General features: G+C 45.3%; 1 protein-coding gene across 1 annotated transcript in view; it reads left to right on the forward strand.

Annotated features, from left to right (window-relative positions):
- Positions 1–21847, forward strand: part of TNFRSF13B (TNF receptor superfamily member 13B) — a 33479-nt gene extending 11632 nt beyond the window's left edge. The window contains exons 2-5 of the mRNA XM_003420680.3: positions 13284–13421; positions 14796–15047; positions 20331–20516; positions 21059–21847. Of these exons, the coding sequence (XP_003420728.2) occupies positions 13284–13421; positions 14796–15047; positions 20331–20516; positions 21059–21309 (827 nt within the window). The 3' untranslated portion in view covers positions 21310–21847. The remainder of the gene's footprint in view (positions 1–13283; positions 13422–14795; positions 15048–20330; positions 20517–21058) is intronic.
- The last annotated feature ends 1077 nt before the right edge of the window (positions 21848–22924 follow it).

The following is a 22924-nucleotide window of genomic DNA, read 5'->3' on the forward strand; positions in this document are numbered from 1 at the left end:
TCCTGATTCTTATCCCACAGGAGTTTAGGCGATGCCTTGTGCTGCTTTATGGCTGGTGTCAGGACTGGTATTCATTGCAATGGTTCCTGACTCATGGAAGCATGGAATTTTGGAAGCGAATGAACTGGCATGGGATGAGAAACTTTTGATTCTGGGATGGTTATTTTGGTTCCTGCTATCTGTAATGGTTAAAAGAAAAGTAAGAGATGTTATGTTACAGCAGTGAACAGGAAAGCTGCATCTAGAGTGGCTTGGGTGAAAGCCTACCAGGTTAAACAAGATGATGATGGGGGGCCAGGGTCTTTTGGTTTGAACCACCCAGAGATCAAGGCCATATGCTCACAAATGAGTAAGATAGTCAAAAGGTGGAAAACAGAAGATAAAACTAGAATGTTTAAAAAGGTTACGTAGTTATCTGAACATACTATGAATATTATTAGTCTGACTACCTGTTATATGTATGAATGTATGATGGAAATGAATATTGGGTATTGTTAAAAAAAAACAGAGTGTGTAACTCCACCCTTCAGGCAATACTTGATTGAATACACTAAAAAAGAAAATAGTAAATGCGGCTTATGCCAAAAGCCAATGAGATCAGAAGATATGTATTTGAGACAATTACGTTGGCTACTTTTTGTGTGTGTGCTTCAGGTGAAGGTTTACAGTACAATTGAGTTTATCGTTCAAAAATTTATGCACAAATTGCTTCATGACATTGGTTGCAATCTCTGCAATGTGTCAGCACGCTCCCCCTTTTCTTTTATACCCCAGGTTCCCCCATGTCCATTCATCCAGTTTTCCTGTCCCTTCCTGCCCTCTTGTCTTTACTTTTGGGTAGGTGTTGCCTATTTGGTCTCGTATACTTGATTGATCTAAGAAGCACATTCCTCACATGTGTTATTGTTTGTTTTATAGACCTATTTAATCTTTGACTGAAAGGTGAACTTCTGGAGTAGTTTCAATTCTGAGTTAGAAGGGTGTCTGGGGGCCATAGTCTTGGGAGTTCCTCCAGTCTCTGTCAGACCAGTAAGTCTGGTCTTTTTTGTGAATTTGAATTTTGTTCATGTGGCCCATTAGTCTTTTGAACTAATATTTTTCTTGTGTCTGGTTTTCTTCATTCTTCTTTGCTCTGGACAGAATGTATCTTAGATGGCTACTCACAAGCTTTTGAAAAGACCCTAGATGCTACTCTCCAAAGTTGGATGTAGAACATTTTCTTTATAAATTATCTTATGCCAATTGACCTAGATGTCCCCTGAGACCATGGTCACCAGCCTCAGCCTCAGCACCTCGGTCCCTCAAGGCATTTGGATGTGTCTAGGAAACTTCTATGACTGTGTCCCCTCTGTGCTCTACTATACATATAAATATATGTGTTGTACATAAAAATATGTATGTAAAAATATCCACAGCATAGCCTATATGTGTCCATGGGTTTACTATTATATGCCCACCTTCTCGTATTCAGCGTATGTATCTGTCTGTGTATCTGCTTGTAAGTTATTACTTGTTTTTACTGTTGTTGTATATGCTATTTACTATGGTTGCCCTTTTTTTTTTTAATTCCCGTGTTCCTCTAAGTGTCTTCCTTTGCCTTGGTAAAGTTGTGCTGACTTCTCCTATATTGTATATTGTCTTTCCCTTCACCAAAGTTAACATTTGTCTACTATCTATTTAGTGATTCCCATCCCCCCCACCTCAGCTCTCCCTCTTAACCATCAAAGATTGTTTCTTTCTGAGTCCAAACTTTTCTTGAGTTTTTATAATAGTGTTCTCACACTATATTTGTCCTTTTGTGATTGACTTATTTCACTCATCATAATGCCCTCCAGATTCATGTGTTGTGAGATGTTTCATGGATTCATTATTTTTCTTTATCCCATGGTATTTATTCCATTGTGTGTATGTACCATAGTTTATTTATCCATTCATCTATTGATAGACCCTTAGGTTGTTTCCATCTTTATGCTATCGTGGATAATGCTGCAGTGAACATGGGTGTGCATATGTCTATTCGTGGTTGACAATTCTTTTCTTTCAGGGTTTTATATATGTCATCCCATTGCTTTATTGCCTGCATGGTCTCTGTTGAAAGATCAGAGCTTAGTCTTATCGGAGTTGCTTTGTAGGTGATACTTTGTTTTTCCCAAGCTGCTCTCAGAATTCTTTCTTTATCTTTGTACTTGGAAAGTTTGAATATGATCTGTCTTGGTGACTTTCTTTTGGGGTCTATCCTCTATGGGGTTTGTTAAGCTTCTTGGATGGCGAAGTTTTCTTTCCACAAATCTTCAAAAATTCTCTCTGTGCTTTTTTTTTTTTTGTCTACTCATGTTCTGGGATTCCCATCATGAATAAATTATTCCTCTTCGTAGTGTCCACATAACTCAGGCTTTCTTCATTTTTTTTTTCATTCTTTTTTCTGATTGTTCCTCAAAAAAATGTCATCAAGGGATTTGTCCTCTATTTCTCTAATTCTTTCTTCCATTGTTTCAATTCTACTTCTATGTCCTTCCATTGAGTTATGTATTTCTGATATTGTTAATTTTCTGGATTTCTAGTTGCCTTTTTTGTATGATTTCTAATTGTCTATTTAATTTGTCATTTTGTTCTTGTATTGTTTTCCTGAAATTTTCTAGGGTTTTGTCTGTGTGTTTCCTTGATCTCTTTGAGGACTCCTACATATGAGCCTTTCGAATTCCTTATCAGGTGATTCCATTACCATCTCTTCCTCAGGAAGGTTTTCTGCCCTTTATTTTGGTCATTTGGTTGAGCCATCTTGTCTTGTGTCTTTATATGATTTGGTATTGTCTGCTGTTTCCGAGGCCTTAAGGCATTATTTTATTTATTTATAATTTTTTGTTCTGTTTTGATTTACCAGGGTGGGCAGGTCTGGCATGCTTTTTTGATTGCTTGTCTGGTGGCACAGGAGCATTCACTTCCTGCCCCCAGTTGGACAGGACTAGAGCAGGCAAGGTGAGCACTTGTCACTGTCCACTCTACATGTGAGATGGCTGTTGGTATATAGAGCAGACGCTATTCGATGGTAAGAGGATGCTCACAGTCATTCAGCAGGTGGGCAGGTGATGAGCAAGGAGCAAGACAGGTGTCTGGGGGGCTCTGAGGCACTCCTTCTGTTGGGGGGGCAGAGGAGTCAGCTGGGTGTGCGCAGATGCTCTTCCCAGTGGAGGAGGGGCAAGGCAGTCTCCTAGGGGACATGCAGACACTCTGTCTGATGGGCGAGAGGTGGGATGGGCAACTTGGGGTTGTGCGGGTGCTCTCTCCAGCAGGGGAGGGACAGGGCCGGCAGCTGGACAGGCACATTCTATGGTGGGGGAGGGGCAGGGAGATTTACTGGGGGTTGTGCAGGCATTCTCTCTGGCAGGGGAGGGATGGGGCTGGAGATTGGTGGTTGCACAGGCAACCTACAGGAGGCAACCTCTAGGAGAGGCAGCGTGGTCTGCCTGGGGATGCATAGGCACACCCTCATGGTGGAAGGAGAGAGAAAGAGAAAAAAAAAGAGGGATTCATCTATTGCTCCTTGCTTGCCACCCACCCTTCTGGTGAGGTACCACCATTGGACAGTTGCCCTTTCTCTGGGTCCTGGCTCTCTCCCTGTTCTGTATATGCTGTACTTTCCCTCCTTAGCTCCAGTTCATGTCCTGCTCACCTTGCTTCACCCCGGATATGTTGACACAGTTTATCTGTCCCCTGTTGGGAGTTCCACGATGTTGTCTTCCTGTGCTGTTCACCCAGGGTCACTCCTGGCTTTGCCTCAAAATACCCTGCTGTGCCAGGCTGTCTGGCAGGGCACCTCTGCTCCATATCCCTCCCCGTTTGCTGCTGTTTTCAGTTTCTTTTTCTAATTGGTGTTCAGTCTAATTCTATATCCTTTCATTTGATGCTCAGGGTTCCAGGGTTGTCATCTGTATCTGTTTCACTTTGTTTCACAGGTCTTTGCTGTAGAGGGATGGCATGCCATCTGACTAGGCTGCCATCTTGAATCCTTTCAATTACATTGGTCTTTAATTGAGAGTACCATGATGATTGAAGACTCAATTCTAAAGAGCTGCTTGGTGAATGAACAGTAAAAGGATGTCCATTAGGTCATAGCCCTATGGAATCTGAAGGGTGCTATGGAATAGGACATGTCAGTGCCCATCAGAAGAACAACCTTCTGGGGCTGGAAGTTAATGAAAGAGAGTGAGTAGATAGCCTGGTATGCTCACTTGAGATTACTACATGTGTCCATGAGCTGAGTGAAAGTAGGGTAGGTGCAGCTGTGAAGAGATGGGCTAAGCTTGGACATGTTCCTCTGTCATCTGTTGACTGCCTAGGTGGCTAGAGATGAGAGAGAGAAAAGGGGATGGCTGGTCTGAAGTGCAGGGAGTTGTATGGGCTGGATGGCTGGTACCCATTGACATAGCCCCAGGTGAATGAGGATGACATAACCTGGCCCGAGGTGAAGGGGAAAGAGAGAGAAATTTTTGATGCTCTAAAATTGGCATAGAGAACAGGATTCGCTGTGATTTGGAGGCTTGCCCTGGACAGGGCTTTGCTGATGGACACAGATGTTCAGAATGCTAACTGGAACAAAAGATTCTTCGGACCAAGGAACATGCTTGTCTCCTCAGAGTACTGATTTGGTAGGAATGAGCAATTTAAACATTGGTTATCCAAAATAGGGAGAGTTAAAGGGGCATGAAGTGGTTGGCTTACATGCTTTTGTGAGTGTGCTTACACTCAAAATGAGAGAGAAAAGCTAGGATCGCTACTGATGGGTAGGGTGGGGAAGATGCTTATATGACTATTGTAAGTAATGATTGCTAAACAGAGGCTATTGTAATTGTGAAAAATGTAATTGTAGAAGCTGTAACTGTGAAAGAGTGGACTAAGGGGGAGGTACATGCTAGGCTAGACCAGTACAGCGGCCAAACCTAATGTCCCCTAAAAGGTCTGGTATACTGATACCTCAGGAGAATCTTAGAGCAAGGGATGTGGTAGTCTCTTAGGCCAACAATCCCAGATGCCAGAGGAAGTGAAGCTGAGATGATACCACTTGGACAACCTGACCAGATCAGATGGACACCAGACCTATGTGACTGGTCCCTGAGTGACTGCACCCTGAGGGGAGTCTTTGCCCTACCCACCAAAAAAAACCCACTGCCATCCAGTCGATTCCGATTCATAGCGACCCTATAGGACAGAGTAGAACTGCCCCATAGAGTTTCCAAGGAGTGCCTGGCAGATTCAAACTGTCGACCTTTTGGTTAGTAGCCATAGCACTTAACCACTACGCTACCAGGGTTTCCTTTTGCCCTACGGATAGACTAATAGTTAATGACTGATTTGGACTCGTAAAATGTATGAGGAGGGAGAAATAATTCTCCAAATCTTAAGTATGTCTAAGAATCCATGGCCAAAATGGCCAGAGAATGGCCTGCAGTGCAATAGGTTTCTCTTATATATGGCCTTTCTGGCCCTGAGCCACAGTCTTCCCTATGATGAGTCTATTTTACTCACCTTGCAGGAATTAGTCAGTTTACTAGTTGGAATGGTGGTATATAAAACCACCCAATAGGATTGAGTGACTTGTGGTCCATTGAGGGGACTGGTCAGTTCATGGTCCTATTGGGAGGGCCACATCTTGAAATTGACAAGGAATTTTCTTATGTTAGCCACCAACCCCACAGAGGTTTTGAGAGGGGAGGAAGGAACCTCAAGACCAAGAAGAGCCTGGAGCGGAGAGTTTTGAACCTGGGGTTCCTACACAGGGAACCTCCTAAAAGAGCTGTAATATGGGTCAAGAGCTGAAAACACTGAAGATGTCAAGAGGCCTAGCATCAGAGCTGGAGGGCTGAGAGCCCCAGAAGGGGCCCAGCAGCAGAGCTGGAGGGATGAGAGGACCTGAACAGCTGGGCAGGCTGCTATCCTGGCTATGAGGCCTGACAGCAGGGGAGGCCTGTATGACTGAGAGAAACCTGCATGGCTGAGACAGGGCTTGCACGGCTAAGAGAGGGCTTGCATGGCTTAACAGAGGGCCTGCATGGCTGAGAGAGCTGCTACACTGACTGTAAGCTGGGCCATTTAGCGGCAGAGAGGCTGATGGCAGAGAGGCCTGACTCCAGTAAGCAGTTAAGAGAGCTGAGTATGCTGCTACACTAGCCATGAGTTGGGCCAGTTTGCAGCAGAGAGCCCTGATGGCAGAGAGGGATGATGGCAGAGAAGCCTGATGGCAGAGACAGCTAAGAGAACTGTCCGGGTTGGAAGCTGTTCATTGAAAGGAAAGGGATGTGCTCCCCACTTCAGGGGAGCCTTCCAGACCTTGCCTATGTGCTTCCTGATCCTGATCCTGAGTTGTTCCTGTTACTTCCAAGTTGAACCTGATCCCAAGTTGTAGCCTGTTATTTCCCTAACAAACCACGTAACTGTGAGTCATGGTCTGAGAGTTCTGTGTGGCCATTGCAATGAATTATCAAACCCAGCAAAGAAGTAGAGAGTGCCGTGGGGGAAATGGTGGTGTCAGAAATGGTGAAGAAGTTGGAGAGTGGAGGTATGTCTGATTTTCAACTCAAAGGAACCACTTTTGTGCTGATCCTGATTCTTATCATTCAGGAATTTAGGTGATTTCTGATGGTGCTTTACACCCCCGTCCCCATCCAGACCTCGGTCAGCACGGCATTCCACATCACAAGCAATGGCCATATTAATAAGGGCAATAACTCAGGGGGTTAAGCCTTTATCAATGTACTTAGCCTCATACTAAGTACTTGTTCTGCATGTAATTCTCTCAATGACCCAATGAAGTAAGCAAAAAGCATGCCCATTTTACAGGTGAGAACATTGGGTTTTGAAGAGGTAAAGTGACCCACCCAAGGTCACAGCCAGAGAACACTGGACCTGGGCACACAGTCCAGTGGTTCCCAGGACTGCCACCCAATGGCATCACGAGGCCCCCCCGCCAAAGATTCTCAGAATACAATAAGCTTGCACTGCTATTTCTTGACTTCTCAATTCTAGGCATCATATATTGATTTCCTGCTTTCTAAGATGAGAATTTACACTTACATCACCTTCTACACACACAGCTTCCTCTCTACCCCGCCCCAACAAAGTCAGAGCAAAGCTTGTGCTTATATGCGTGTAGATTGTGAGCGATTTCAATGCAGGACATGGGACCCACAAGCCTAACTAAGGCAGAAGTGATGGTGGGAGTACCCAGTGGACATTACACCCAGATCTCCAGCATATCTGTCCCCTAGAGACACCTTTAGGGTTTTCTGGAGAATTCATAAAGAAATGAAATGGTCTCTGACTCCCCTAGCTGCCCCAGACTGAGCTCTTGGCTGCTAATAAGTTTGCCCCGAAGTGTGAAATCCTCTGCAGTTTTTCTCTCCTTTCTTCTTCCTCTCACTTGTAAATCCAATTTTTTACCTTTGTTCATGGACAAGTGTCTGAGGGCTGTCTCCCCTCACATGAGTGAGTAAATTGTTTTCTCCTAGAGATAATTCAATGTCTCCGAGTTATTCGTTAACAATTTTCACGTTTTGATGATGACATAAATATTGTTCACAGCCCAGCTATACATGTACAATGATTACATTTCTTGTTCACCTCTTTAGTGTTCCTGGAGCTGAGGATGGCTTAGTTTTCTATACACGTACCAATAGTTTATCCCCAGCTCTGTGACAGAGCAGTTGTACCCCTCTCAGTGTGGTCAAACCCACTTACTTATCTATGTTTCCATGTTTTCATTGGAAACATCCTTCCAAGTCTTCTATTTTAGCCAGGATAGGAGGCCTTTCTAGGCCTATAAGCAACTGTCACTGCAGGCTTCCTTCACCACCATTTGGGAATTTCCACCTTCACTTCTCTGCTGAGATGGACCCTGTTTGTCTTCCTTTTTTTGTTTGTTTACTCCCTAGTTTTGATGGAGTGCATACTCCAGTAGCTTCTTAAGAGATGTTGCATGGAAGAAAAAAACTTTCAAACCATGCTTGACTGATAATGTATAGTGTTCCAGACAAAAATAATTTTCTGTCGCATTGATCAATGGAACAAAGTCAAAACCCTGATATAAATCCATCCACCTATGGTCAGCTGATCTTTGACAAAGGTCCAAAGTCCATTAAATGAGGAAAAGGCAGTTTTTTAACAAGTGGTGATAGCAAAACTGGATGTCTATCTGTAAAAAAAAAATGAAACAGGACCCATAACTTGCACCATATACAAAAACTAATTCGAAATGGATCAAAGACCTAAATATAAAACCTAAAATCGTAAAGATCATGGAAGAAAAAATAATGTCAATGCTAAAAACTCAGTGCCCTCAAAGAGGCCCTAATATGCAGCATAAACAGGATACAAAACAATACTAACAATACACAAACACCAGAAGATAAGCTAGATAACTGGGATCTTCTAAAAATTAAACACTTATGCTCATCAAAAGACTTCACCAAAAGAATAAAAAGAGAACTTACAGACTGGAAAAAATTTCTGGCGATGACATATCCGACAAAGATCTAATCTCTAAAACCTATAAGAAAGTTCAACACCTCTACAATGAAAAGACAAATAATCCAATTAAAAATGGGCAAAGGATATGAACAGACACTTCACCAAAGAAGACATTCAGGTGGCTAACAGACACATGAGGAAATGCTCGCAATCACTAGCCATTAGAGAAATGCAAATCAAAACTGCAATGAAATACCGTCTCACCCCAACATTACTAGCACTAAAAACAAAACAAAAGAAAAATAGAAAATAACAAATGTTGGAGAGGCTGTAGGGAGATTGGACCTCTTATGCACTGCTGGTGGGAATGCTAAAGGGTACAACCAATTTGGAAAATGGTATGGCACTTCCTTAAAAAGCTAGAAACAGAAATACCATGTAATCGAACAATTCCACTCCTAGGAATATATCCTAGAGAAATAAGGGCCATCACACGAATAGACATATGCACACTCATGTTCACTGCAGCATTATTCACAAAGGCAAAAAATGGAAACAACCTAAGTGCCCATCAACAGATGAATGGATAAACTGTAGTACATACACATGATGGAATAGTACACAACACGAAGGAACAAGGATGAATCTGTGAACATCTCACAACATGGATAAATCTGGAGGGTATTATGCTGAGTGAAATAAGTCAATCACAAAAGGACAAATACTCTATGAGACCACTATTATAAAAATTCATGAAAAGGTTTATATGCAGAAAGAAACAATCTTTGATGGTTATGAGGGAGGGAAGGCATAGGAAGGGAAATATACTAACTAGACAGTAGATAAATGATAACTTTTGTGAAGGGTCAGGACAGTACACAATACTGGGAAAGTCAGCACAACTTGACCAAGGCAAGATCATGAAAGCTTCATAGGCACATCCAAACTCCCTGAGGAATGGAGTTACTGGGCTGAGGGCTGGGGACCATGGTCTTGGGGGACATCTAGCTGAATTGGCATAACATAGTTTATAAAGAATATGTTCTACATCCTACTTTGGTCAGATGCATCTCGGGTCTTAAAAGCTTGTGAGTGGCCATCTAAGATACATTTACTTGTCCCACCCCATCTGAAGCAAAGAAGAATGAAGAAAACCAAAGACAAGGCAAGATTAGTCCAAAGGACTAATGGACCACAACTACCACAACCCCCACCAGACTGAATCCAACACAACTAGATGATGCCCAGCTACCACAACTGACTGTTCTGACAGGAATCACAATAGAGGGTTCCGGACAGAGAGGGAGAAAAATGTAGAACAAAATTCAAACTCACAAAAAAAGACCAGACTTACTGGTCTGACAGCCTGAGAGTATGGCCCACAGACACTCTTTTAACTCAGTATTGAAGTCACTCCTGAAGTTCACCCTTCAGCCAAAGATTAGACAGGCCTGTAAAACAAACAATAACACAGGTAGTTCAACCATATATACGAGACTAAATGGCCACACCAGCCCAAAAGCAAACACTAGAAGGCAAGAAGGAACAGGAAAACTGGATGAATGGAAATGGGGAACCTGAGGTCAAGAAGCAGAGAGTGTTGCCACAGAGCAGCGTTGGCAACCAGTGTCACAAAATATTTGTATATTAATTGTTTAATGATAAACTAATTTGCTCCGTAAACTTTTACCAAAAGCACAATAAAAAATATTTTTCTGTATTTTTCTATAATTTTCTTATTTTTTACCATAAATGTAAAGACATTGTTCTACTTCCTTGTCACTTCCAATACTGCTTTTCAGCTGTCCGCTGATTTCCTAACCCACAAAGTTTCATGGGTAGCTTGTTTATTCTCAAGAAGATTTTAGAATCTTCTCTTAATTTCTGATTTTCCTAAATTTCATGATGATTAGTGAAAATTCATTGCGCTGGATACTTGATTGGCCTTTTCTACCTGGAAGCTCATGTTCTTCAAACCTATTCTCTCTAAGACTCCTATTAGGCAACTGTTGGATTTCCTGAACTGATTCCATAATTTTCCTCTCTTTTCTGTCCTATTTTCTGGGAAACTTCTTCAATTTCATCTTCCAATCCTTCGACTAATGTTTTTACTCTATTACATTTTTAACTTCCAAAAATTTTTGTTCTAGGAATTTTTTTTTAATAGTACACTGTTTTGTTTCTTTAAATCCAGGATGCAATCAAGATTCACACATTAAATTTGATTGTCATGTTTCTTTGTTGTTGTTGTTAGTTGCCAGCCAGTTGATTCCAACTGACGATGACCCCACGTGTAGAACTGCTCCATAGGGTTTTCAAGGCTGTGGCCTTTTGGAAGCAGATCACTAGGTCTATCTTCTGAGGTACCTCTGGGTGGGTTTGAACTGCCAACCTTTTGGTTAGTAGTCAAGGGTTTAACCACCTGTGCTACCCAGGGACTCCTAACCGAACCAAACAAAACCCATTGCCGTCGAGTCAATTCTAACTCATAGCAACCCTATAGGACAGAGTAGAACTGCCCCATAGAGTTTCCAAGGCGCTCCTGGTGGATTTCAACTGCCAACCTTTTGGTTAGCAGCTGTAGCTCTTAACCACTATGCCACGCCCATTTCCAGGGACTCCTAGTGCACTGTTCTTTTATGAGTGGAAAATCTTATCTTTCTGAGGCAATTGATTGTTGCTGTGGTTACTTAAGTTTTCTTCTGTCCCCTGCATTGTCTCTGTTGGCTCCAAGTGCTTTTCTTCTGCTCATTTGGTTTGCGTGTCCTCTTTCATGCTACTGGTGTTCTTCCTTTGGCTGATGGTTCATAATTAAGACAGAGGCACTAACAGTTAGTTGAAGCTCTGGGTAAATAGGTGGGTTGTTAGTGTATAAGCTTTGCTCAGGGCTGATCAGGCAAGGATTTGGCCATCTTGTTGAGAGGAACTCCCCCAGTCAGTGCCTCTAAGTCTTTTCCTTTGGACCAGTAAGTAGAGTCTGGATTTCCTGCCAGCTGGGGAGTGCGGAGGGAGGTGTTTTAACAACATGGCCTCAAGCACCCCTTCTGTAGACAGCTGGGGTGAGAGTGGTGGTGATGATGGAGGTGGTGGTGATGGTGGCGAGGGTGGGAGGGGGAACCTGACCCTTTGGGAGGAAGAATTTTCGTATAAGCCCCCTCTTTTCAAGAAGGACCCTTAAGCTGGGCCTGAGGAGACTCCCAGTCTTCAGCTTGCATGGGGAGGGGCTGCCACCTGGCTGGGGCTGGGATTCAAGTTGGAGTCAAGCCCTCTTTATACAGATTTCCAAATAATCCTCCTTTCACAGCCTCGCCCCGTCCCACCCTACCTTCAGAGATACTTGTTGCCTCCAATTCCAAAGACTTTCTGGGGTTCTTGTCTCCGCTCCCCCCGCCCCGTCCCCGTGTGGGCATCAAAGTAGAGAAATCCTAGGCTGAAGTCAGTTACCTAGGTCCATCTGTCTTCTGTCAATCCTCTGCTGTGGCCACTTCTCCCATTTTCTTTATCCTTGAGGACAAATATCCTTCACTGTCAGGGAAGTAAAGAGAGTTCCAAGAGGGAAGTAAGACACATTCATGTGTTTAAGCTGCCATGCTAAATGGGAAGCCACTTATCTTTTCTTGGCTTACTTCCACTGAAAGAATTAACAAACGCCTTGTGAAAACATTTAAAAGGAGAAGGTATTGGAGAAGCAAATGTCACTAAATCAGACAGGAAATTATAGAAGAGGTGATGCCTTCAAATCACGGGAGACTCACAGCAAGACAAAGCCAAAAGGCCAAGAAAACATCAACATGGATGAATCACAGGTTCCTCGTGGAGCAGAAGAAGCCAGATACCAAGTTCAAGAACAGCCAGTGCCAGCTTATGGTGACAAAGTCAGAATAGTGGTTACCTCTGGCTGGGTATTGAATGGGAGGTGGCCCTGGGGAGTGTTCTAGGGTGTGGGAAACGTTCTGTATCTTCATGTGGGTAGTAGTTACACAGGTATATATATATATATATAAGTACAGATTCATCTAGCTGTACACTTAAGATCTGTGCACCTGATATACTTTATTATGTGTGTTTCATCCCACCACACAATATAAAAGGAAAGAAATTGGCATGTATTGAGTGCTTTTTGTATGCTAGGCACTGGCTAGGTCTGCATTTTATTATTATTCACTCATTTAATGAGCACCTACTAGGTTCTGTCTAGGTTCTGGGGATGCAGCAACTAACAAAAAAATAGACACCACCGCTGCCCGAAGGATGCTCACAGTTATCGGGGGAGATAGGATCAAATAATCACACACACAGAAGTAAAATGAGGTCAGGGACAAGTAAAGGACATTATCAGTCTGTAGAAGAGGGGACATGTCCTCATCTGAGGGAGAGTCAGAAAGGCTTCCCTGAAGAAGTGAAGCTTAAACTGAGACCTAAAGGATGAGGTGGAATTAACTAGTAGAGGAGGAGAAGGAAGAGCATTTTATGCAAAGGGAATAGCATCAGCAAAGTCCCTGTTTGGGAGGAGGTGTGGCACATTAAAGAGGGTGGAGAGCAGGGCCAAGTAGGGCATGAGTTGATATGAGAATGGAGTCTCATTTAACCCTCACAACAACCATTTCACAAATGGGAAACTGAGGCTCAGAGGGGTGAGGCAGTCATATCAGTTCACCCAGCAAGTATGGCTGACGTTAGAATCTAGCTTTTCTTGGCTTCCCCTCTGCTCACTGAGACAGAGAGTTGGAATGTGAGCTGGAGAGGCCACCTGGGTTCCAGCCACAAACAAGAGGCTGGTTGCGGCTGCCCACCAGCTGCCGTCACAGCTTCCTGCCTCTTAGCCCTACAGGGTCCATGGATGGGAGTGGCCATGAGGCCCTGCCCCAAAGAGCACGACTGGGATCCCCTATTGACCGCCTGCATCTCCTGCAAACTCATCTGCAGCCGTCGGAGCCAAAACATCTGTGCAGACTTCTGCAGTGAGTTCTAGGACCTGAGCCCAGGGCATGGGATGGCTCCACTGCAGTTGGGTGGCTGTGGAGGGGTGGTGAATGAAGATGTACAATGTGGCACTTTTGTTTCCTCCTCCATCTTTCTGCTTTGGCCACACTGGCCTCCTTTCAGTTTCTCGAACATGATTCATTCTTTCCTGCTCAGGGCCTTTGCACATGCTGTTCCCTCTGCCTGGAATGCATTTCCCCATTCTTCTTTCTTTGGCTCCCTCCTACCTCCTACTTCAGGTCTCTGCCCAAATATTTCTTCTTTGCAGAGATCTTCTGTGACTACCCAATAGAAATTCAGCCTTTTTTGTCATGCTCTTATTTTTTAATTTTTTTTGAAATGTTTTATTATAGAAATTATCAAACATACTCAAGCATAGAGAGAAGAGCATGATAAACCCCTGTGCACCCATCACCAGCTGTGAAATCATAAAAATTCTGCTTTTCTATTCCTCAACGAGTTTTTTTTGCTTGTGTATTTTAAAACAAATCCATTCTATGGATATACCAAGTGGTAGAGCAAGAGACCACTCCAGTTTGTCTGGCTTTGAAGTCTGTGCTCTTAACCACTCTCCTACACTGCCTCTGAGATGTGTCCTTAAATTCCTGTGTTTGTCACATTTTTATAAATAGAGTCTTATTTTACTGACAAGGGAAACTTGCCCCATGAAAGTAAAAATATTCTGAGCCTTTTCATAAGGTGAATGATTGTCTCAAATCTATTTCTTTAATCACTCTTAAGGCAAGCCCTAAGGAAGTAGGATTGGGCCTTAATTTCCTTGGTTTCTGCTTCTTGCACCTGCCATTCTCATTTAATAATAAGACAGAAGAAAAACTATTAATGTGATCTTTCCCACCTGCCATTCAGCCCCTTCCTTGAAGTTGCCAAGGAGGATTCTGGTTTTTTCTTTACCACTCCTTATATTAATATAAAATATGTTTTTTCTTGATAGGTTTAAAAAATGCAGGTAAAGAACTTGAGTGACAATGTAATTAACCTAGATACCAATTTAAAGATAACTGGAAAATCCTTATACGTTTGGAAACTAAGAAATGCCCTTTTAAATAATCTGGAGGCTAAAGAAGAAATAACAATGAAAAGTAAAATAACATTTTGGATTAAAAATATTTAATTTATTTAAAAAATTTTACATATCAAAATGTGTGGGATGCAGCTAAAATAGTACTTAGAGGGCAATGTACAGCCTTAAATTTGGACTTGAATTACTCTGGAATTGCTTTTGGTGATTGAATTTTTATTATTAATTTTTTTAACTTTGATGCCTTTTGAGACCAGACCCACAGCTCCTACAATTCTTTGTCACCCATTAGCATCACTCATTTGTCTCCCAGAGTCACTCAGTTGCCACAAGGAGCCAGGCAGTTACTATGACCATCTCCTGAACACTTGCATCAGCTGTGCCACCATCTGTGGACAACACCCCAAGCAATGTGCACACTTCTGTGAGAACAAATTCAAGGAACGGAGCCTACTGAACCTTCCTCCACAGCTCCAAAGGCAGAGGACTGAGGAGGGTGAAGCCAAGCCGAACAACTCAGGAAGCTACCAGGGACCAGAGCCCAGAGGCTCGGAGGCAGGTTCAGGTAAGCTTCCTGAGGGTCTGTGGGTCAGAATGAGTGGGAGGTCAGGCCCCAGTCCTAAACAAGGAGGGGCTGCATGCAGGACAACCAGAGTTCAGGCACATGGCCAGGAACCAGGAAGCATCACAGGATATGAACAATGTAGGCAAAATTTTAGAAGTTATGGGCATGAAGGAAGCAGAAAGAGAAAGGATGGGGGTTGGAGCCTTATAAAGAAGACTCCGAGGCAGAGTGAGTTCTCAAAGCACGAGGCAGCAAGACCCAAGCAGAACTGGCCTTGCTGTAGTCAGGGCACGAGACTAAGCTCATGTCTGCAGAGGATTTGGAGTTAAAGTCACAGGCCACAGAGGCTGCCTAAGAATAAGAAGGGAAAGACATTACTGAAGAGTTTGTAGTGGAGCTGGCCCTTTGCACATGGTAATAAGGGTGTCCTGGCCAACCGCTCTTGGCTCCCCTGCCTTGTTTCTCGGTGACAGAAAGGACCAGAGGGAGAGACCATGGGATCCAGGAACATTTGAGATGATATCTCCACTGCCTTCCGTCTGCTGGTGGAGAAGACAGGAGGCGTACAGCTCCTGGGAGGTTGGCTAGTTTATTTCCTTTACCTGTGATGCTCGCATGATCACACTGTTTCCGTGAGGCTAGGCCCCAATACCAGGACACCAAGAGATGGGCCCCATGTGCCCTGATACTAGAGGTTACCCAGCCACACGTCCCACTTGGCTAGACTGCAGTATCCTACTCCTGCCTGCTCTCTACATAACAAACCACCCCAAATTTGGCCCTTTCTCAAGTCTGGTGGTTGGTTGGGGCCAGACTATGTTCACATGTCTTGTCCTCATCCTGGGACCATGGGCTGGCCAGCTGTGTCCTTCTCATGATGGTTATGGAAGTACAGGGTTGGAGTCATGCATGCCCATCTCATCGGGAAGCTCAGCTTCGAATTAATGCTGGGGAATCTGGATCTGTGTCAGGCATCTCTTGCTGTGGAACAAGCTGGGCGGAGAAGTGATCGTTTCAAGCAGCAATTGTTTGTTTGAACTCTGCAGGTCAGTGGTCTGGGCCTGGTTCAGCAGCGGGACTCGTGTCTGCACTCACAATGCTGGCTGAACTCCAACCCATATCTGGGTCATTTGCTGGGATGGGTCCCTCATCCTCAAGAGGCAGCCTGGGCTGGTCTCTGTGGGAGCAGTGTTCTAAGTGGGCAAAAGGAAAGCTGCCAGGCCTCTTGAACCCCAGCTTGGACTCTGTATACATCACCCCCACTGTGTTCTGTTACTCACATCACAAGGACAGCAGATTCAAGAATGGGGATACACTCTACCTCCTGCTGGGAGGAGTGTGGCCCTTTGTAATCTGTTGCAGCCTCTCGCGACAGGAAATGCAAATTCATGGCTGAGGGCATGGATGCAGGGAGAAGAGCTGGGATGTGGAGGTGGGGCTGTACTGCTCCTCCTAGCGTCCCCAGGCCTGTGCACCCTCCCCTAGTCCACAACATTCAACTCTTCCAACCAACCTGGGACCTTCCCCACCTCCCACGCAATGGAGTTGCTTCATATCAATGTTGTTAGTTGCTGTCAAGCTGTCCAACTCATGGCAATCCCATATACAAGAGAACAAAACATCGCCTGGTCCTGCACCATCTTCAAGACTGTTGGTATGCGCGAGTCTATTGTTGTGGCCACTGTGTATTTTGAGAACCTTCTAACCTGGGGGCTCATCTTCCAGCACTATGTTGTTGTTAGTTGCTGCCGAGTTGATTCCAACTTATAGGGACCCCAGGTGTGCAGAGTTTTCGAGGCTGTGAGTTTTTGGAAGCAGATAGCCAGGCCTGTCCTCTGAGGAGCCTTGGTGGGTTTGAACCTACAACCTTTAGGTTGGTAGTACAGGGCTTAACCATTTGCATCACTCAGGGACTGCTTTCAGCACTACATCAGAAAATCTGTTGTGATCCATAAAGTTTTCGCTGGTCAATTTTCAGAGCTAAATCGACAGGCCTTTCCTCCTAGTCTGTCTTACTCTGGAAACTCTCCTGAAACCTATCCACCATGGGTGATCCTGCTGGTATCTGAAATACCAGTGGTACTGTTTCCAGCAGCACAGTAACACACAAACTACCAAGGTACAACAAAGTGACAGATACTTCCATTTTACAGTTGGAGAAACCGAGTCTCAAAAGACGGAGTGACTTGCTAAGAGCCGCACAGCATGGGCACAGCTGAGCTGGGATTGGAGCCCATTCTGTGGATTCCAAAGCTTTCCACTCTGCCACAGCCAAAAACCCAGGGCAGCATCCATAGGACTATAACTCCTTGAGGCTGGCCTACTGCCAGGGGCATGAGGCAGGACACTTCTTGTTTACGAGGCACTGGACTCCAGGGATGGACACTCCAGACACACACACACACACACACACACACACACACGGAGATTGGGGGATTCCTACGTGAGAAACTGACCAGCAAAGAGCAAAAATGGTTTCCAATGACCTACTGGTGAGGCTCCCCCTGCCACAAGAAGCCATCTCTTAAGTGTGAACATCCAGCCTCTGAGGGATACAGAGACAATGCAGGGGGCAGAGGTGAGCTGAGCAAAACTGTGGGCCAAATGCTGGACAAGTCCTCCCATGCCGAGAAGACAGCCCTGCCTTTGAGTGTGAGGGCAGAGGTGCTGAGCAGAGGTGGGGCACGGAGAAGGTGTGCTCCCCAGACCCAACCCACCTTGTCCCTTTCAGCAGGAGCCAGTGCACTTTCCCAAGGACAGACTTTCCTTGCTACTGAGCTGTAGAGACAAGGGGATGCTTGGTGGCTTGCTGGAACTTCCCACCCAGGCCTCTTGCATATTTATGGGTATTGTAATTCTGAGACAGGGGTACATATGAAGAAACAAGGGAGGCTTAAAGAAGTTGAGTAGTGTTCAAATTCACGTTCATCCCAGGCAAGTCAGGCTGCAGAGCCCGGGCCTGAAACCATGGGCCTTGCTGCTCTCTTAAGCCCAGATACCATGCTGCTCTGCCCCTAAGCTATGAGTTACAATGCTGCCCAACGGGCCAGCCCAAACCTGGGTTGGAGGCAGCAGCAGGCCTGGGAAATCTTACTTTTTTGGTGAGAGATGGCTTTGAAAACTTTAAAAAAAAAACAAAACTGGAAGTGATCGATTTTAGTGCTGGGCCAGCCTGGACTCCTGGAAGGCAGAGTGGGAGCAACACCCCTGGTGGTGGTTCTTGGAACTGCACCACCAGGGGACTGTCTCCAGGAGGACAGAGATGCATCCCTTTGGCTGACAATAATTTGTGCCTGTGCCCTTTCCTGCTTGAGACCAGCAGACTGTGAGCTACTGACTGTACCAGATAACCGGTAGCTCCAGAATCTCAGGAGCACATGTCAGGGCAAAGAGGCAGCCTCCTGCCTCTCTGCCTTGTGTTGGGTGCTGGTCCTCAGTCCGAAGCACTAGTGTGCCAGTCAGTCAGACCTGGCTCCCAACTGCAGTTCGGCCACTGGGAACAGTGTGACTTTGAGACTCAGTTTCGCCATCTCAAAATAGCGTTTAAAACAGTGAAGCCACTTTGGAAAAGAGTCTGGAGGTTCCTCAAAAAATTAAACATGGAGTTAGCATGTAATCCAGCAATTCCACTCCTAGCTGTATACCCAGGTCACTGAAAACATATGTCCTTGCAAAAACTTGATGTGAATATTCATAGCAGCACTATTCATAATAGTAGAAAGGAATAAACACCCCTAATGTCTACCAACTCATGTTGGGTAAGCAAAATATGTTCTAGCCATACAATGGGATATTGTTCAGCTATAAAAGGGAATGAAGTTCTGATACATACTACAACACAGGTGAACCTTGAAAACACACTAAGTGAAAGAAGGCAGTCACAAAGACCGCTTATTGGATAACTCTGTTTATAACTCTGTTTATGCGAAATGTCCAGTATAGGTAAATCTAGAGAGTCAGGAAGTAGAACAATGGTTGCCAGAGGTGGAGAGAGAGGAGGTGGAGGGAGAGGAGACTGGGGAGTGACTGCTAACAGAAACAGGGTTTCCTTTTGGGGTGATATAGCGGTCATGATTGCACAACCTTGTGAATATACTGAAAACCACTGAGTTGTACAGTTTAAAGTGGTGATTTTTGTATATGAATTATATCTCAATTTAAAAAATGGGGTAATCAATCCTCCTTCATAGGCCCAAAAGGATTAAGGGAGATAATGTACATACAACACCTCACATATAGTAAGGACTCAATAAATGGTCCATATCATTAGTTTATTACATATATATCATATTCAGTCTGGTTCATTTGTCCTGCCCTGGGGTCTGGAGGATGCCCAAATCCAGGGACCAGGAAAAGCTCGGAATGAGGCAAACTTTCAAAGGGAGAGCTTTGGTCCTGGGCTGACTCTTCCTCTGACATCAAAACAGGGAGGTTTGAGTTGTTTAGAAGTAAAGACCATGTGCCCCATCTCCCTAGGGCAGTCCTAGTCCATACCTGTCATGCCAGACTAATTAGTAAGCGTGCTCCATTTCACTCTCAAAGCTGTCCAGGCAAGGACAGGCTTCTCCTTGGAGGAAGAGTCTGCTTCAGGAAAGACAGAGGCATCCTCCTGGGCTATCATCCATCCATCCATCCATCCATCCATCCATCCATCCATCCATCCATCCATCCATCCATCCATCCATCCACCCACCCACCCCCATCCATCCATCTCTGGTTCTGCCATAATCTATATCCCTGTGTCAAGTGGAGACAATTTAAAGGACCAACTCAAGGATGTTTTCTCTAGCCTTGAGGTCTTGGAAGAAGCTGCCACTGGCATGCTGTGTGGGAGGACAGTTTCCTCCAGGGTTGAGTGTGTCAGTCAACCAAGCTTCAGGGTCCAGAAGGCCTACAGCAGACCAGGGGTCTGGGGACTAGGCCCGCCACAGCCACAGGCCCAGCAACCACATAGCTGGGTAGGGATGGCCCTGTGGGTTGCATGTGGATTGTGTCTAGGCCGTGTGTGGACTGTGTCAGTTCCATGTGGACTTGTGTGAATTGCATAGGTTGTATGTGGGCTGCATGTGGATTGCACGCATTGCATGTGGGTTATATGAGGATTGTGTGGGGGCTGCATGTGGAGCACATGTGGGTTGCATGTGGGTGTGGATTTAGTGTGGACTGCATGGACCTAATAAAGGGAAAAGAAAGACCATAGAGTTGGAAGCTGCTGGCCTAAGAGGTGAAAGGCCTAGGGAGCAACAGCTCCTCCTGAGTTCTGGGTGTCCCCCTGTCTTGCAGCACCCCAAGGGCTGAAGCTGAGTGGAGGCCAGCTGGTACTGGTCTACACTACACTGGGCCTCTGCTTGTGTGCCGTTGTCTGCTGCTTCCTCGTGGCCATGGCCTGCTTCCTCAAGAGGAAGGGGGGCCAGTGCTCCTGCCAGCTGCCCCCCAGGCCAAACCCCGCTCAGGCCGAATCCTCCCAGGGTGAGTTCTCTCCCATTCTCATGCGTGTCACTGGCAGGGAGCAACCCCTTTGTCTTGTCATTGCCCCAGCTCTAAGTGGAGGGCATTTTGCCAAATCATCCTTTGAGAGGCCTGGAGCATATCCCTGCAGTATTCCTTCTCTCCCGGTTTAAACAGGTATATAGGCAGGCAGACAGGGACATGGAGCCTGAGGAAGGGATGCGAAAAAGTCCCAGTAAGCAGGGTTGTCCCCAGTGGTGTTAATTGTTTGGGGGTGCAAACAATCAGAAGGGAGGTCGGAGTTGGGCCTTAGAGGGCCCTGCTCTGCTGGGCAGTTGCTCAGTAGCTCTTGGGCCTGAGGAGGTGCCTGGAGTCCCGGTGCATGGAGTTGGGCTGGCTGGAGGGCTGGGAAGGTTTAGGGGAGGGAGGCGGTGGCGACTTACCAGTTTGCATGAAGTATTTCCTTTTCATCACGACCTGTGCCCATACCAGTGTGTATGTCGCTTGTGGTGCAGGAATGAGGAGGGCAGGGCTGGGCCAACACCTCTCCACCCCTTTCTCAGATCACTTGATGGAAGTTGGAAGCGGTGGGGCCGGGACACCAGAGCCGGTGGAAACGTGCAGCTTTTGCTTCCCAGAGCAGAGGGCACCCACTGAGGAAAGTGCGGGAGACCACAGGGGACAGGGCCTGGACCCCACACAGAGGTGGCGACCCCTTCCCAGGACCACGTCTGTGCAGCCTTCCTCCTGCGACGAGGACAGCGGCCTCAAGATCATATGTGCTCCCTCCCAGGAAAGAGGTCCCACCACATAGAGCTCAGAGAGAGACAGACAGACACAGAGACAGAGATAGGGAGATTTCAGAGCAGGAGGCCACTTCATTCTCTTGATCCCAGTTCTGTATGTAAACTGTGGCTCACAATTACCTAAAAATAAAGTCATTGCCTGCTGGTCATGCCCTGGGAACACCACTCCCATAGAAATAAAGCCTCTGGTGTCTGCAGCCTCTCATACTTGGTCTTGGCTGTGCCCTTACACAGCCCTCACACCTACCCTCCTGGGGCTGACCCATGGCAAAGCCACTTGGTTCTGTGCACAGCTGCAGTCTCAAAGGTCTCACTGGACTCATGGGAAAGTTTATTAACTTGTGCTGGGTTGTAAGCAGCTGGGTGCAAGTGACAGTGGGGTCTTTTCTACTCTCTTTCTGTGAAGAGGGAAAGAGAGAAAGAGAAGACTAAAGAAGGGCATGGCACAGCACACAACAGAGGCAAACACCAGGAGGATGGGAGGCTTTTAAAAACACAGATTCCCTTCCTTGAGACCTCAGCGAGGGTATGAAGACAGTGTGTGTGTGGGAGGGGAGGGGGGCCTGGGGTGGGCAGGAGGGGGGGCAGCTCAACTTCAGTGGGACAAGCTGCCCTCAAAGGATGACTGATATTTCCTGGGAACGCAGCAAAAGATTTTCATTTACATCCTACCTTTTGCCCTATCTAGCCACCAATCTGCTCTAAAACCTAATAAATAACCTGTTGTTGTCAAGTTGATGCCAACTCATAGGACCCTAAGAGACCTATAGGACAAAGTAGAACTGCCCCCACAGTTTCCAAGGAGCACCTGGTGGATTTGAACTGCTGACCTTTTGCTTAGCAGCCGTAGCACTTAACCACTACGCCACTAGGGTTTCCAATCTGCTCTAGTGTTTTGTTAATATTTTTCTTTAAACTGACTTACATTTTAAATACACCTACTTTAATCTCATGCTAAATGTTACAGATTCTGAATGGTACACTAAGCAATGTTGTTGTTAGGTGCCATCAAGTCAGTTCTGACTCATAATGACCCTATGTACAACAGAACAAAACGCTGCCCAGTCCTGTGCCATCCTCACAATTGTTGCTATGTTTGAGCCCATTGTTGCAGCCACTGTGTCAATCCATCTCGTCAAGGGTCTTCCTCTTTTTCGCTGACCCTTTGCCAAGCATGATGTCCTTCTCCAGGGACTGATCCCTCCTGATAACATGTCCAAAGTATGTGAAATGAAGTCTCACCACTCTCACTTCCAAGGAGCACTCTGGCTGTACTTCTTCCAAGACAGACTAGTTTGTTCTTCTGGCAGTCCATGGTACATTCAATATTCCTCACCAACACCATAACTCGAAGGCATCGATCCTTCTTTGGTCTTCTTTATTCATTGTCCAGCTTTCAACACTAAGTAATACTATTTGAATATTCACACATTTTAAAATGCTGCCAATACATTTTTATTTTTATTAGCATTTATATTTATATTAGCATTAAGCTTATATTTTCAGTAGCACTTAAACCTTAAAATACATAACTATTCTCAGAAGCATTTATTCAATAAGGGAAATATGTGATTATGTAAATTAAAATTCATCCCATGCCACCCCAAATTATCTTGCATATCT

The sequence above is a fragment of the Loxodonta africana genome, chromosome 2 (assembly GCF_030014295.1).
Source record: "Loxodonta africana isolate mLoxAfr1 chromosome 2, mLoxAfr1.hap2, whole genome shotgun sequence".
Taxonomy (NCBI): domain Eukaryota; kingdom Metazoa; phylum Chordata; class Mammalia; order Proboscidea; family Elephantidae; genus Loxodonta; species Loxodonta africana.